Genomic DNA, 12,523 nt, shown 5'->3' on the forward strand with positions numbered 1-12,523 from the left:
TTTCAAATTTCAACGAATAATAAAGCTCAATCCTATGGTGAATCATTTCACTTTTATTCCACAAATCCGCTTAATCTAATAATACTATAGAATCGAGATAATCCAACAGGTTATTATACCCTTGATTATTAATAACGAACGCTATATTGAGATAAAACCAACGAAAGTAACCCTTGCGGTGGCTATGGGTATTATTATAATGTTTACATTACGTGCTTGTAAATCATATCAGCCATAGTATCCGGCTCGGTATAGATATACACACATAACCCTACAAATTGATGTCATGCATACCGTCTTTACACAAATATAAATGAAGAAAAGCTTCGAAGCTTGCATGAGTTGAGCTTAATGCTTTATGCATGTTCTGTTTGAAAGTCATGCCATAATGATTCAAAATGGTACGACATTTTATGATTGATTTAATCCCATCGGGATGATTTGATTGAAGTTTTAATGGGTTTATTTATTACGATTTTGCCTTACTCCTTGCTGTCTCGGCAGAAGAGTTAAAATATATATCGTTTAGTGAATTTGATCTTCGACTTTAAATTCATAGATTGCCGCAAAAGTGGGGAATTTCAAATTGAAATTAATGGCGAAATATTTCACCGTTTATTTGGTCAGTTGGTGGTTGTTTATGGAGGTGTTTTATTACTTGCATTAGCAATTCAGGGCTGCATTTGCAGTTTACTGTTTCTAAACTTCAAATGTGAACTGGGTATTCTACAAGGTGAACCTTAATGTTTGTTTTATACGTGTTTTTACAGTTTTACCACTACCAACCGGCCATATGACTATTAAACTTGTATAAATTCGTATAATGCTTTAATCCAGTGGCTCACTGCCAGTAAGATTGAATGAGTGTACCAGCTGAAAAACAGCAGAAGCAAATAGCGTCATAAATTTGAATGGGTGCTAACTATATGTTGCTCTTTATCTAGCTTACGAAAATATTACTGTGATACCAATGTAACAACACAACAGCTTAGTGGTTAAGTCGTCTGCTTTCCACCACTCAATTGCGTTGCCAGTCAAAACTCAAACGCTGACCGACTCGAACCGATTGTTAGGTTTGTAGACGAAACAACGCAGATCAAATTGGTTCAAGCAACGCACTTCAAGCAAAAATGCTTCAAGTGACAGCTGCCAAATAGAATACTACTTTGAATGAAAAGTTTATCCAGATTTTTTTACAGTGCAAAAATTTTATTGATACACTGTCCACTGGACAGTGTCCAGTTTCGGTACTCTATTTAGAGTACCACTCATGCTTGTAGTGCATTGGTTCAAAGTTGAGTGACAACCTTTCGCATTGTTGGAAGAATCGGCATTCTACTAGTTTCGCTTCTAATACATCATAGAGGTCACTACGTTTGTCACTTAGATTCCCACTGACACACTAAATTTTTCGGTAATGAAAGAGTCTCAATGAGTATAGTTACAATCATCAAGACTAGTATTAAGAAATGTCAAGCCCTTTGCGGGTGAAGCCATTGTACGCATTGGAAATGCCAGCGATGAGCAGGCGAAATATTTGGTAAATCTAAGCAAAAACATTGAGCTCACGAGTGTTAATCCTTTGCGGGTTGTTACGATTTTTATTTACTTATTTTTCTTGCCAATACTCATGTCTGAAGCCAGAAAAAGGTTACATTTCATATCAAGTGGAGAAAGTACGAAATACTTTAATTCACAATACTTTCCAATCCGCTTCCTTGTATTCTAGATCCTAGGAATGAAGTAATAGATTGTTTGCGCAAATGATGTATAATTTATAAGTCAACTTGTAAGTTGGAAATTATCAGTAACGTCCCAGAACGTTTTGTATGAAGTTGTGACTTATAATAAGTTTACTTATAAATTATACTTCTTTCGCGCAAACTATCTAATGAAGTGTCATGTAAATTTACTTATTTTTGTATTTTCTTCAAAAAAATTCTTCCAATGAATTTCTAAAGGACTTTTTTCGACTCACAAAAGATTATCATATTTTTATCGCTTCATCTACTTCGCTCCTATCCGTCTCTAGACCATATCGCAGCTGAGTATTCATCCATCATACAGTAACTCCGAAACGGCTAATTCGGATCATCTGTTATCGACAACATCAACGGTAATAATTGACAACGAATGGCTGTCGTGGTCTTAATGAAGCAAAATGAATGTTTAGACGAATGAAGTAACAGATTTACACTACATTGAACAATGAAGTCATAGATTTAATGATGATACGATCGCCGCATAATAAAAATACAAATCGATGTGTACTCGCTTTCTAAATCAGTGGACACAATTGCAACCCTCAACATAGGTCTCTGCTACTTCATTCAATTTCTATCTCTTCTTTATTGTAAACTTTTCCGTCTGTATTTAAGTGTTAAGTTAATTTATGATTTGAAACAACTTATCAACTGATAAATTGTAAGATTTCCTCTGAAAATTGTGACATCCTTATCACCTTTGCCCTTCAATCAGATCATTTTTTTATTCCTAGATTTCAATCGTACGATATTTTTGTACATCAGCCAAACAAGAATTTACGAATTTATTTACCTTTGAACCACCCTTGGCGCTAATGGCACGGTTTGATGATTAGCCATTAAAATTGTATTTGGAAAACATTGAAAATTCGGTGTACCCGTTAAATAATTTGGCCAAGGGTTGTCACTGCCATAAAACCAATATTTACTTCGTTGCGTTCCCTCGTCTTACGCCCGAAATAAAAAGACCGCATGGCAGTTAACATTTTTAATACAGTTGTGGGCCATAAAGTCAAACACAAAATTTTAATTTCCACTGTAAAGTTTTTATGACACCATTCCTTAGCTTAAACCACGCTGAATTTATTGGCCTGAACAACAACAAAAAAAAAGTTTCCAAAACCGCCCAACATTAAACATTTCATCCGTTCCAAAGTTTAGGCGAAGAGAAAAAAAATCAACAAAAATATTAAATTATAATTGATTGCTTCTCTACGAGAGCAATCTAAATAATACCAAAGGTCAATAAAAAAATGCCTTGCAGACAATTTTCTCGCAGATTAAGTGTAATCGTTGGTTCTTAAAAAAACATTTTCCAGTAATATATTGATGTAACGAAAAACGAAGAAAAACATACCGATTCACCACCCATGTAAGAGGGAAAAAAGAAAGAAATTCCGTACGTGAAATTGTTCCTTGCTGTTATAGCAGTAGTATACTTCAGGCACACCGAGTTGTGGAAGCATCCATAAAGAATGATTTATGATTGCTATGGCATTCTATACAATGTTATGAGTATGTGTTATCTTATGTGCACAATCAACTGATGGAATGCATATGGGAAAGTAGTTTATTTTTCGACGGTTTTTTTTATTAACTTCAATTTGAATTTTTTTTAAAGATGAATGTCAAATAGAGATTTTCAATGTGCTGAATTGTATCAGCATAAAAGTTAAAAGCTTTTCTGATTCGATAGAAATTTCCTACTCAAATCGTGGATGGGGTGGGGGTTCTCACTTAATTTGCTGTAGTGAAATGGGGTCAGGCTTTTAATCCATTCGTAGGATGTATGTGTTACGGACAGAATGTATTATCTTCTATGAATTTTTGCACGCATGTCATTCATGTGAAGAGAGCATCCAAAAAACACTTTATATGGGAAACAAGATATGATTGGATAAGGTGCGCGCATATACGAATCAGAACAAAAACCAACCGGATACGTGACGATATTCACAAAGTAGTAGCATTAGAATAGACATAGACACCTCGAAATTTTCGATTAAAAAAAACTCCAACTCGTGAAAGTCGAACTAATGCTGCAGACGAGCAAAACTTTAACTTTTCTGTGTTTTTGTACTTTGGGGCAGGTCATTCAAATCATTTCAGTGAAATGTTCGAACTCTTACCATTCATATAAAATCAATTTACATGTTTTTGTTTTCCCTAGGGTCGAAAGTGGCTTATTACACACTAAGGGAAAACAAAAAAATTGGTTTAGGTTTCAAATGCCAATTACATGTAAAATCCATTATATAACTCGGAATAAAAAGTTGAAAAGTCTTGTTTTCGTGTGTTTATTGACCCCGGTTTCGCCTTGGATCAAAATTCACACGAAAACTCTACTTTTCAACTTTTTATCCCTTGTTATGTAAATAACTATTTCTCACAAAGACCAATTGTGTTTTTCGTTTTTCCACCCGAATCAACCTCGTGTATCAAAATGACGAGTTCAAACCAAATTAACTCGATGCTTTGCTTGAGTCAAACATCCGTACCGTACTTACTACTTACTACTTGGTGGTATAAGCCCGTTTGTGATTACGAGCAAGTTAGCCGACTGAGAAAAAATAAAAAGAAAATCAGTAAACTCTCTTCGATTTGGCTGGGTTCTGTTGATGAACAACTAGCTTCCAAAAACTCACCTCAAAATTGACAAACGAACTCTCAATCTCCGTTGATTCATTGTAATTGCCCATCTCAGTGTAAACATCGGACAGCCCAATATCATTTCCTTAAAAACACGTACGTACTAGATTGTAGCGTTTTGCAGTCTTTTTTTTATTTTTTTAAGGCCTGCGGGTAGGCTCGATGCAGAATCACGAAAAAAAAATCAAAGTTCGAAGCTCCCATGCGCACCTCTGAAAATCGACTTTTTGGTCACAGAGCCATAGTGAGAGCAGTTCTGCCGACTGTGTTGAAACATAGTTGTTAAGTGTATATGATAACTACTTGTAGAGACTATGGCTTCAATTTGGCATACTTTAAAATTTAAAAAAATTCGACTCACCGATAAAAAATTACAAAAAGTGTTCCCGACCATAACTTTTCCAGAAATTTTTTGAAGTTTTTTTTAAGCTTTCTAAAATCTGTGACTTAGAAGCAAAATAGTCGTGTCGTAGCTCATTTAAAAGGGAATTTCAAGAGCTCTTAAACGAATATAGGCTCGACGTAAAGTTTCACCGGGTTGCAGTTTTGTTATTTTCGTGATCAGTGGACCATTCGGCATCAAACCTATCCGCAGGCCTGAAAAAAAAAAGACTGCAAAACGCTACACCCTAGTACGTACATCTCTTCAACCATATTCGAATTTTAAATATTTTTAGCGCGTTGCAGGTTTCGATTGTTTGTTGATAACCATTACAGGTTGACGACTGTCGTCTTAAAAGCTTTTTGTGTTGCTGTAAAAATCGTTTTAATTTTTTTTTAAATCGTATTTTCCATAGTTCTCATTCCGACTACCGTAAGTTGTGTATCGATATAGAAGACAAATTCCAATACTAAACGATAAACCTGTTCTAAAAAATGTAATCGATCGATTTTGTAGAAAAAAAAACTCCAAAAACGACATAATATGCCACACTTTCAAATGTGATTTTCTACGTTGCCTCAGCAGCACTAACTTCGACAGCACTAAATTATAGGCCTAACTCCGACACAGCACTAAAATATGGCTGAGCCAACCACATGTTTCTAAGTTTTCTTCGCCTTTTGTACGCATGGACGGACGCACGACCTTAGGTTACTGGTCCGAATTAGTAAGTTCGCATCATCATTATCATCAATCGAATTTGACAGGTGATATTTGGTGCGTCGAAGATTATAAAATTGACAAATTCACTGAATTGGTAGTTTCCTGTATATAGATACCAGCGAATCATATCTTAAATATTTTTTTACTCTTATCAACTATTCCATTCTTATTTTTCGATATAAAACCTGAACATCAGCAAAAAAAATCACTCGATTGTTAATTTCGTTAAAAATAACAATTAAAATGTTTCCGAAACTGTTTTACGTGTCGCTCGTGATATTTTTGGCTTATTATACGAAAATCACATCATCGGAATGTGTTGGACAATTTTACGCCCATCCGAGGGAGTGCTCTCTTTACTATCAATGTTCAAAGGGTTCTCTGATCGAAATGACTTGCCCGGATGGATTGCACTTCCTACCGACTTATGAAATTTGCGGTTACCCTGACGGATCTTGTGATAATACGCCATCAGACGCTACAGAAAGTACAGAATCTGGTATGACATCGTAATAAGGGAAATTTGTAGATCGGGGTTTTTTTACAATTGCAGAATCTGAAGAGTCTCTTATCAGTCGAATTGAAAAACTAGAAGCGAAATCAATAATGTTGGAGGCCATTTCGAATGAACTTGACAATCGGTCAGCAATACTAGAACAAAAATCAATAGAATTGGAGGATAGATCAAATCAACTAGATGTTCGTTCAACACTAATTGAGGAAAGGACAGAAGCACTAGAAATAAGATCAATGGAGTTGGAAGCTAAGTCGATTCGATTAGAAAACATGTCATCAAATTTGCAATTGGAATTAGACTTTTTATCCACCATTTTAGTTGCATGGGCAATGGAGCAAGAAAAAAGGACAACGTCACTTGAAACACAAGCGACTAAGTTGAATACCACAATGACTCAATCGAACACTCGTACGACACAGTTGGAAGGCCAAACGAACGAAATCGCTGCAACGCTAACATCCACAGTTAATTCGCTCAATGATTTCAAGAAAGTGGCTATCACAAACATTCGTTTGGGCCCACTGGAGCGAGCGATTGCATGGAATGACTTCGGCTTCCAAGATGGTCTAGATGGAATAACGTCTGTCGTAATAACAAGTGTGATTAACTACAATGAAGATGCATACATAGATTACGTGGAACGTAGGAGGATTGAGAAATTTGTTAATGGGCAGTGGACGGGACTGGTATAAGAAGAACAGATGAATCGATCAGGGACCGTGTTTGTAAGCTAAAAAATTAATTCATATAAACTATTTATATGAACATAATATTTCATGCGCAAAAAGTTAAAAGCAAGTCAACGTGTTATCGCTAATTCGGCTTAAATGTCTAAGATTTCAATAAAAGAGTTGTTTGTGGTTTTGAATAACCAATTTTTAAAGCTGCTTTTTACATTTTCCTCATTGTATGACATTAATGCGTAACAAAGCTGTAAGCGTCACCGTCACCGATATCAGTTCTTTTGTAAGTAGATAAAAGGACTTGCGTCACACATCGACTGTAAGGGCTTTTGGGCGATATCTGTTCTTTTGTAAGAAGTTTTTTTTTGAATATTTGGTATAACGCAATAAAATCAGCGGCTTCTTTGAAAAACCCTGAAACACGTGTCGACTAAAATCCAAAACCCTTTGAACCCTTTGATACTTAAAACACATGTCGACTAGACTAGAATGTGAAACTCTATTACTTTGTCTTTTAAACAAACTTTCTATCTGCCCAATTTTCCGAGTTATGGCTGACATAGCTCGCACTTAAAACACTAACAGCTCCCAAATGGGCGATTTTTGGGGAAAAACATGAAACACGTGTCGACTAGTATATGTGAAACTCTATTAATTTGTTTGTTTTTTTTAAGAACTTTCTATCTGCCATATTTTCTGAGTGACAAAGGTTGGTAAAATTCATCAAATTCAAAACGTATGAAAATACTTTTCTTCATACAAATTTCAAAATTTTGAAATTTAATATATTTGCCAAACCTTAAGAGGCACCGGTACTTTGCCGAAAAGCATACATTAGGGCGATTTTTAAATACTGGATTTTTGTTTACTTTTGATGATATCTTTCCACCAGAATCCTTTTTCAAAAATGTACGACCGCAATTCCGACCACGAATGTGTTAGTTTTCAACAGAAAATAGATTTGGTTGCAGCAATTTGACCAGCTCTGAGAACAATGAGCAGTTTATGAAAATTTCATGAAACTGCTCACTTTTCTCAGAGCTGGTCAAACGACTACAACCAAAACTAATTTTTATTTAAAGCTAACAGATTCGTGGTCGGAATTGCGGTCGTACATTTTTCAAAAAGGATTCTGATGAAAAGAAATTAAAAAAAATGAAATACGAAACACGCAAATGTAGGCTACAATTTTAGCTAAGTGACGGTGCCTCTTATGTGCTCTTTGAACTCGTATGGACACCAACTAAGATGGTCCACATAATTTATTGAAATAGGTCCTCGGTACACAAAAAAAAATTAATTGATTTTTGTTGCTATTCGGCGAAAATATTGATGACATAATTGTTGGGACTTCTCAAGTATGTACACTACTTCGAATAAAATACAGATTTAGAAAAGAATAATTTAATAAACTGAATCTCTCAAATGCACAAATTTGAATGAATATCTTTCTTCAGTAAAATTACTGTGATCATTAAAATCAATTTGATTGCTTTGATATAGCAGCTTTAACACTCCTCCTCAATCAAATTTATTTAAATGCCTAATATCACCCCCCCTCCTCCTCATTTAAATCAAGAAACGCTAACGTTTAAGCTACACCTTGATCTCCGCTTTGCAATTCTGTCGTAATTACCAATACTCAGCATACTTCCAAATGTTCCTAGACATCGTTTAAACTGCTTCTCCATTTAATCCTTCGTCACCGTCTCCTCCTAAATGTTATAGCTGCTTTCTCCTTCTAACTTTTTTTTTACCTTTAAACAAATTCGTCGCTTTCCACTTCTCAATTTCTCGTTTCTTCAACTTAATTTCTTCAGTAGCTCAAATTCTGTTGCTTTTCATCTTACCAAAGCACTCATCTCATCTTACTGGTCAAACTCTGTCACTCAAATTCTGTTGTTCAAGTTCTGTTCCAAATTCTTTCTACTTTATATTCTTCCCTCAATTCTCCTCCTCATTGGTCAGCTTCTGTTGCTATCCACAGCTCAAAACCTGTCGTCATCTATTGGTCAAATTCTGTTGCTTTCCTGGCTCAGCTCAAATTCTTTTCCAAGATCTTCATTTCCTTAAATCTCATTGTCAGCAATCATGCGGTGTTCGTACCAAATTCATTAGTGCTATCGATAGATCCGTACCATGTCCGTATTCATAGCCATAATTCGTCAACATAAATCCTCAGTAAAAGCCAAATCTTTGTGTTACAATTTTCAATGCACTTTTATTTTATTTCTTCATTCTACACTATTGATGTGTCCTGAAGTGTCCTGGGCCCATAACCTGTTGGGATCTTCTCAAGTATGTGCACTACTTCGAATAAAATACAGATTTAGAAAAGAATAATTTAATAAACTGAATCTCTCAAATGCACAATTTTGAATGAATATCTTTCTTCAGTAAAACTACTGTGATCATTAATCAATTTGATTGCTTTGATATAGCAGCTTTAACAATAATTTGGAGCGTTAGTGATTTTTAAGTATCTTACAATCACATTCAGTAATGATGACAACTGGCTCGAGTTGGAAACCTCTCATTCGCTAAAAATGCATTATAACATGCGTTAGGAAAATAACTATTACAATCACAGTGAAGTGGCGACCACGACAGTCGTAATGTACTATTACAATTACAGTCAAATTATAATGTAACTAAACGTGCTTGCTACCACAGATCATATCAAATACATCAAACACAACTTAAACTATTTTTATATGCAATTTTCAAAGACGTTACTCTCAAGCAATCAATTCTTAAGATCGAACAATTTTACTCTCTCCTCTCGTACGAAAACATACGGATTGCATTAATAATGCAAAAGAAAGATCACTTTACAACGGAATCCCAACAAATTTGAACCTAATAACAACCCCCACCCTCCACAGTTTTATTCGAGAATATTTTGCATAAAAACAAACAAATTGAATTCTTTTCCATTACATTCGGTTTCAATAACAAGAATTGCGGTTACCATTAACGAGATGAGGTAGCTAGTGTATCAGAAGAAAATATTTTTCTATCATGTCTTATGTTACCACCCAGATATATTGATCACCTTGTTATCTTATATTTACTATGTCGTCTCGTCGCACCTTATATATATATGCATTCAAACTAAATCAATACGTTACACTAACAAACCGATTTTTATGGTTATCCCCGATATGGTGTATGATATGAAGTGTACCGAAGAAGTTCATAATATTGACAAAGTCGATGTCAAAGGACGTTATATATTAAGCTGACGTACATATAGATCCAATCACCTATAAAGCTTGATTTTATGATAATAAAAAAAAATGTTCTCGATATTTTCCACCGTTATTCAGTGTGATTTCTTCCTCATAATATACCCTTTGTTTTCGCAGCTATCCGTTGATTGAATCTGAAAAATCCTCTGAGTTATGGGAAGGAAAAACGAAGGAATAAATTTAATGAAATGTTTTCGAGTTTAAAGTTGATTCTCTCGGATTTATATGCTCAAGATTATATTCAAACTCTCAGCCATAAACATTTTCCTAATGTTTTATTCAATATAATACGCCAAACATCGGTAAACATAAATTCATTCATGAGACGTAATTAGCCCGGGGAATTATAATATCATAACTTTCTAATATTATTTCAAATAAAAGGTAAGAGCGACAATGTTGTACACGTTTCTTATGTATACGTATTTCGTATACTTAGTTAGATACTACAGGTCGTCGCATGCACACAAGATTTAGATCTGTAATTGAGACACATTTATGCTTTAAGGCTTTGATGTTGTCGCAAATCATATAGAGCACAGCAACATTACTGGATAAAGTATAATAGGATTGCGAATGTAATACATTTTTGGTAGAAATAAGTGAACGAAGCAGATTATTTGGTTTCGGATCGGAATGACTACAATGACTACATTGTGCATTTTGCATATGGTTTTGATAGAACTGCAGTTCTGGTTTTGTTTCCGTAAGACATACCACAATTTTCACATTTTCTTCTTATAAATAGTAACGACTTTGTTCGAATAACTTGTCTTTCTGTACATTTGTAACTTCTTTAGTACGTACATTCTTGTCTTCTCGTGCAGGATCTTGTGTTGAAAAAATAGCTTCGTGGACGCGAAACTAAAGATTTAAAAAAAGTTATTTTGTTCTTGACTCAACACCGATATATAATAGACGGATTTTTTTTGGTTGAGTGGAAGTAGAGTCGTGGTCCTTTATGGACGGCCCCTTGAATCCCCCGAAATTACATAAGAAACCGAAAAAATCTGTGAATGATCTAAGATCTAAAACTATAAATGCAATACTCACAGAAACTACTGGTCGTGGTCATTGGTCATCTGTTAACGACAACCAGGGACTATTATTGGAATTTCTTTCCAAAATTTCCAAAAAAATTGCCTAAAATTTCCAAAAACTGCGAACATCCAAAAACCGAATTTTTCCATAATTTCGAACTGTTTTGGCAACTCCGTAGCTCAGCCTTATATGTTTTAGCCAGCTCTCAATGATTTATATTTGATTATTGACGCTCTCATCTTTCAAATTAATCATGCTCGTCTTCATTTGAAACCTGATAGTGTCAAGAAATAATCGAGAGTCAGTTAAAACGCTAGGCTGATTCAGCAGTTGCCAAAACCGTTCGAAATGGTGGAAAAATTTGGTTTTTGGACGTTCGAAGTTTTTGGAAATTTTTGGCAATTTTTTTGAAATTTTGGAAAAAATTTCCAAAAAAAAATCCAAAAATTGGCCCTGTCGACAACAATGACCAAAATTAGCATTGAGCTCCGGCTGTATAAGACGGATACAGGAAATTATTTGTTAAAACAAATGAAGTACAAGATTTCGTAACAAACACTAGATTGAAGATTTTAACAAGATATGTCACAGGTTTACTTAGTAAATCCATCCTCGATCGTATCACAAACACTACGATTATTAGTATTTGTTTTTCGGTGTTTAGACAGGTTCTTACATTAGAGGTAAGGCATTGCCTAATAGGCAAGAAGTCAAGCAGTAATCTCCATTTCATGTTTAACAACGACACAAAACGTTATTCAAGAAAATTGCAACATTAAGAGGAAGGGATGCTTTATTGAACAGTCTTCATTGCTTTACCAGCTCTAAGAAAACTCAACAGTTTATGCAAAACTGTCTCAAAATTCGTCACACTAGTACATACAAACAAAACCATTTTTTATTGAAAGTTATTACATTTTGTTGTCGTCTTACATTTTTCGATACGATTTTTTGTAAAAAGATATCAGCGAAAACACAACATGCAACGCCGAAGGGTAGATTCTGATTTCTGATAAGTATCCCTGCCTCTTTATGGCAGATTTATAGATCACGTCCGCTTCGTGATTCGTCATTTCTTATAGAGGAAGACTAAAATATAAGTGCTCATAACATTTTGTTACCAACTATGCCATCTCCTGCTATTGACAAAAATGAGTGATAGGTCCCTTGTTGGTGTTGGTCTTCTATAATATGTTAAAACTGTTAAAACCAGCGTAAAGGATGTTTCATTAGTTTGTACAGAAACATTAATCAAAAGAAGTGTGACAGACTCGATAATTGTAATAAAGGCAATAGCGTCTGTGAAAGCAAAATTTGAGCTACCAGTTCGCTTCACACCTTTAAAATAATTAGAGAAAATTGCACGTTCAAAGAACACAACGAAGTCGGAACGGCGACACTGGCAAAATCTTGTAGGATGATAATACCGCACATGATAAAACTTTGTCCAATATTGTTGTTTAATCATGTGTATAGCTATTGATCGCACCCTGATATCCTTGATATTTACATAT

General features: G+C 34.8%; 2 protein-coding genes across 2 annotated transcripts in view; both read left to right on the plus strand.

Moving 5' to 3' along the window:
* Nucleotides 1–12,523, plus strand: part of LOC119070644 — a 40,295-nt gene that overhangs the window by 401 nt on the left and 27,371 nt on the right. The window lies entirely within an intron of this gene.
* Nucleotides 5,743–6,901, plus strand: LOC119070645. The gene is made up of 2 exons (XM_037175074.1): nucleotides 5,743–6,004; nucleotides 6,071–6,901. Exons 1-2 carry the CDS (start codon nucleotides 5,761–5,763, stop codon nucleotides 6,724–6,726), a joined length of 900 nt encoding a protein of 299 aa, XP_037030969.1. The 5' UTR covers nucleotides 5,743–5,760; the 3' UTR covers nucleotides 6,727–6,901.

This window comes from Bradysia coprophila (assembly GCF_014529535.1).
Source record: "Bradysia coprophila strain Holo2 chromosome IV unlocalized genomic scaffold, BU_Bcop_v1 contig_106, whole genome shotgun sequence".
NCBI classification, from domain to species: Eukaryota; Metazoa; Arthropoda; class Insecta; order Diptera; family Sciaridae; genus Bradysia; species Bradysia coprophila.

Excerpts from the sequence above, each read along its gene's own strand:
- LOC119070645 (XM_037175074.1), top strand. The coding sequence starts at position 5,761 with ATGTTTCCGAAACTGTTTTACGTGTCGCTCGTGATATTTTTGGCTTAT. Across the intron at positions 6,005-6,070 it reads GCCATCAGACGCTACAGAAA|AATCTGAAGAGTCTCTTATC; the intron begins GTACAGAATCTG and ends TTACAATTGCAG.